Source organism: Echinops telfairi, unplaced genomic scaffold (genome assembly GCF_000313985.2).
Source record: "Echinops telfairi isolate 266 unplaced genomic scaffold, ASM31398v2 ScPeMD7_23;HRSCAF=83, whole genome shotgun sequence".
Lineage (NCBI taxonomy): Eukaryota > Metazoa > Chordata > Mammalia > Afrosoricida > Tenrecidae > Echinops > Echinops telfairi.
The window spans coordinates 88,388,263-88,392,714 of record NW_022103920.1 but is presented as its reverse complement, the minus strand read 5'-3'; the positions used below and the strand labels follow the sequence as shown (position 1 = coordinate 88,392,714).

The following is a 4,452-nucleotide window of genomic DNA, read 5'->3' as shown; positions in this document are numbered from 1 at the left end:
CTAAAATTATTAGCCAGTGGAAACCACAGGAATCGCAGTGGCCCATTGTCTGGTACAGTGTAGAACGATGGGCCCCCTAAAATTATTAGCCAGTGAAAACCACAGGAATCGCAGTGGCCCATTGTCTGACACAGTGTAGAACGATGGGCCCCTGTTGGAAAGCGCTCGGATAGGACCCGACAAGAGCTGCCTTCTCGATGTAAAATTAATCTCACTGGCATGAACAGAGGAAAGTTTCTTGGCCCCTCCCTTGCTGATGTGGCGCAAAAGGGGCGGAAAGAGCTACAAACACTCATCGTAATTGGAACATGGGATTTGCTGAGTATGAATCTAGGAAAATCGGAAGTGGTCAGAAATAAATAAAATGAAATGCTTGGTAACAGAGAACCTGGACAATCGTACTGGCCTGTTTGAGTTAGACAATCGTACGGTCGACTGTGTCTATTCTAGACAGTTCACCTCCGAGGCATCAGACGGCGTGAGACCTTTTGTGGCTGGCTTCTTTCAGTCTGCATCATATTCTAGAGTGTCACCCATGTGGTGGCATGAATCCGTTCCACCTTCCTTTGGATGGCAGAGTAATACTACCCCACAATTTGCTTACCCGTCTGTTGATGACTGTTTGGGGGACGGTTGTATTCTCCCTTTGGCTGTTGCAGGTAGTACAGGTAACCTGAGCTTTATCTCGCTCTCGCTCTCATCCCTTGACCCATGTTTCAGTGGGAAACTTGTGCTGCTACATTCTCTCAGGTTCCTTTGCAAAATTGGTAGGATATAAACGGATGACATGAATGAGGTTGAGACTGTTTAATGTTCCCTCCTCAAGTGGGGCTAGAGTCCTTCCCCATCACAGCCTAGCCCACCCTTGCTGAGAAAGGCAGGGTCTCCACAGATAGGGTTCACCCACCCGTGGAGTGAGTTCTCTTACCCCATGCCCCATGGAAGAACAACACCGGATCCCTCTGCCCTTCCCCTCTTATTGTCTCTTAGCTAAGAGGCCCCCCTCCTGGAAGACTACCTCCACACACACCCTGGTCAGCTCTAGCTGACAACCCTCACAGGGCTGCACAAGTGACCCATGGCTGCCAAGAGCCTGGCTTGCTCCTGGCCATCACTGCTCAGGCACACGGGTGCCTAACACCCAGTACGGACCGAGGAGAAGACAGGAGGAGCCTTTAACTTTGACAGGTGGCCAGGGCTGGATGAGAGGACATCACTTGCCTACAGGAACCTGTGCTTGGTGACATCTGAGCCCACAAATCACCTGGTCTATGGGGGTCCCTCCACCTGTCCCCAGTGCACAGACCGTGGGTTCCCTTCGAAGCAACACAGCAGACGAGACTCATTCCTGGGTCTAAGTTTCACTCGTGCTTTATAGAAAGGCAGTAAGCAGAATAAGGAGGGTCTGGGTCCCCTGGGCAGAGAGGATGGGTGGTGAGGAACCCGGGAAAAATCCAAGCAGAAGGCAGCAAAGACCCTCGATGCTCCTTGCTTCCTTTGGCAGTGACACACACCAGGCTTCCTCGTCCGGTCCTGGGCAGCCCTTCACAGAAGGACAGGAGGCTCCGGGCACACTGCAGCAGAACTGGTCCACGTCCTAGTGCGATGACACTCTTTTCAGAGGTGCGTCCCTGAGGGCTGCCATCCAGCCGTCACCCCCAGAGGTGAGCAGTGGCAATCCTGGGGTGCACCCACACTGAAGGGTCACAGAATAGGCTCTGAGCCATTCCAGCTCACTGAGGCCCCCGTCCACCTACGGGCAGAAGAAGAAGAAGCTCAAGTGAACTCTCGAGCCCAGGGCCGAGCGGAGAACCTGTGCCCTGCCCTCGCTGACCTGCAGCCCCTGCCCTGCTGACTGGCAGTGCTGACTCCATCCTCCCCACCTTACCCTGAACATGCATCCATGTCACACACCTGTCCCCGAGGAAGCGGGCAACACCCACCCAGGGAAGCAATGCAGGCAATGGGAGTGACAGGTGGTCCCTTTGAGTTTCTCAAGAACCTGTTCTGTATTTGGCAGGGCACTGCTAGGCCTCCTGCCATGTGAGCGCTCTGAGCACACCTGGGTCCATCCCGGCTGTGGAGGATCCCGGAATGCCCAGGGTTTAGAAGGAAGCCCAGTGTGGCTGGAGCCCGAGAGGGCAGGTACCTGGCAGGAGTGGTGCCACACGGGGCTTCCTTCGTGGACCTTGTAGGGATTTGGAGCTCTACTCTGAGCTACACGGGAAACCCCTGAAGGGTCTTAAGCACTGAGCCCGTGATGGGACAGATTTGCATATTTTAAACAGAATCTTAAGAAGCCCTGAGCATCTGAAAACGGTAGACCAGGATCTCAAAACAAAACGAGAACAGTCGCCCTGAAGTCCGCCCCACTCAGGGAGACGCCACGTGTGTCAGAGTAGAGCTGTGCTCCAGGGGCTTCAATGGCTGTTTATTTTTGTTGTTCCCCCAGAAGTAGATTGCCAGGCCTTTCCCCTGAGGCACCTCTGGGTGGATAAGCCTCAGACTTTTCATTTAGTGGCCCCATGCCTGAATGGTTTGCACCCTCCCCCCACCCAACACCCCCAGGGACTCCAGCCCAGGGTTGGGTACAGCTTAGTTCACTCCAGAGTTACTGTAGGCCAGATCATGGATCGCCCTAACATTTTCGTATGTGGCACTAACATTCTAAAACCATTCAGAGGACTCAATATTTGCAGTAGATGGAGTGATTGTGCAGAATCTGATTTGGGGTCTATTAAACATTTACTCTCTAATTGTCTATGAGGTGGGAAACGGATGTTCTACATCTCAAAAGCAGTACTAGAGAGCAGGGTTTGAAGCTGGGTTTTATAAAGGCTTTCCCAAGTGTGGGAGCCTTGGGGAGTAGAGGTGGTTATGCATTGGGCTGTCCCAAGCAAGGTCAGCAGTTCTAAACTGCCAGCCGGTCTCTAGGAGAAAGACGAGGTTTTCCAAGAGGTGCAGTCTTGGAAACCCACAGGGGCAGCGTTAACCTGTCCTAGATAGTGGCCCGGAGTCAGAATCGACTGGGTGGCCGTGAGTCGGTGGGGTTGTTTCTAAGTGTGAGGTTTGGAAAGGGAGTGGGCATCTGGGTTTCAAACACTGGAGGCTTTCCTCAGGCCTGCCGTCAGGATTGGATCTGCCACTGAAGAGTTCCGTAGCCTGAGTCGGGAACCACTGCCCTAAGAGAGGGGTGGACCAGCTCTCCCAAAGAGCGATGGTTTGTTTGCACTTCCAACCAGATGCCCGGCCACACCAAGCTGATGCAGCGACAGAATATTGTTAATACTTCCTGCGGGCGCAGGAAACAGCCGCTCTCCGGCTCCTCCTATCCCCGGGCCCCGCCCCTTGCCTTTCTTCACGCCTGCGCGCTGCAGTGGCTGCTTTGCGTCGGCCTCTGTCGGGTTGAATGGAACATCTTTCCAGAGCCGGCTAGACTCATCCGGCTCTTGCAACGGTCTCACTCGCTTCTTGGTTACAGAGAACTTCCCGGTAATCTACACAAAGCGCATGCCCCTTGCTGCACCGTAAGGTACCCATCCCATCCTGCTTTGAAGAAGCTGAAAGGCTTCCTGTCCCTGGTGGGGAAAGAAATCCCAGCGGTCAGCCCCAGCTTTCTGGCCGCCATGGGATGGATTCGTGTAGGGCGCGCGATTTGCACACAGCCCGTTTGGGAGCAGAAGGCCGGCTGCGCTGGAATCATGGGGCTGGCGAAGAAGGCTGAGCGTGACCGTGGAACTGCCAGGAGAACGGACAAGCCTGGGTCGGAAGAGCAACCACAATGCATGCTCTTGGAAGGGCGGTTGGCCAGACTGCCTCAAGCAGTCTGTTGGGCACGCTATCAGGAGGGGACCAGTCCACGGAGAGGGGCGTCTTGCATGGCGAAGCAGAGGGTCGGCGTGGAGGGTGAGAGGGGCTGCCACAGTGGCCTTCACACGGTGAAGACTGAGAGGATGGCGCCGTGTCCTTCTGCCCTACACGGACTGCTATGAGGGGGAGACAAGCTGTCTGCCCCCGGCGACAGAGACGCTGCGTTCTCCTCCGCGCACCTCCCAGCCCACCGGGGAGAGCGTGGGAATGTAAAGTGGGCCGCGGCCTGGGCGTGGGACACAGCCCACTGCTGATGTTATGTGCGGCCCAGCGGGCACCTCAAGGGGTTTCTATTTGATCCTGAGATGAGCTTGAGTTGCGTCTTTTCATTAATACCCGCAGCATCGAGTGCTGAAACGCATGTGCCAGTTCTTTTTGGAAACCCAGGGGCCTTGACCTTCCAAACCTGCCCTGCTTGCTCGCCTCGGTGTCCCTTGGTAATTTCAGTGACACCAACCAACCGTTTCCTTCCTGCATGAAAGACCGCGGCAGCGCGTCACAACCCCCTCCTCCCCCCACCAGCCGTCTGGTCCCTGGGGTCCTTCCTGCTGGTCACAAATGCTCACCGAGAAGGCCCAACTG

At 55.2% G+C, this 4,452-nt stretch overlaps 1 protein-coding gene across 1 annotated transcript in view; it reads right to left on the bottom strand.

Moving 5' to 3' along the window:
- Positions 1-1,355: 1,355 nt before the first annotated feature.
- Positions 1,356-4,452, bottom strand: part of MINDY4 (MINDY lysine 48 deubiquitinase 4) — a 154,470-nt gene continuing 151,373 nt past the window's right edge. Inside the window, exon 18 of the mRNA XM_013004666.2 lies at positions 1,356-1,753. Within this exon, the coding sequence (XP_012860120.2) occupies positions 1,705-1,753 (49 nt within the window). The 3' untranslated portion in view covers positions 1,356-1,704. The remainder of the gene's footprint in view (positions 1,754-4,452) is intronic.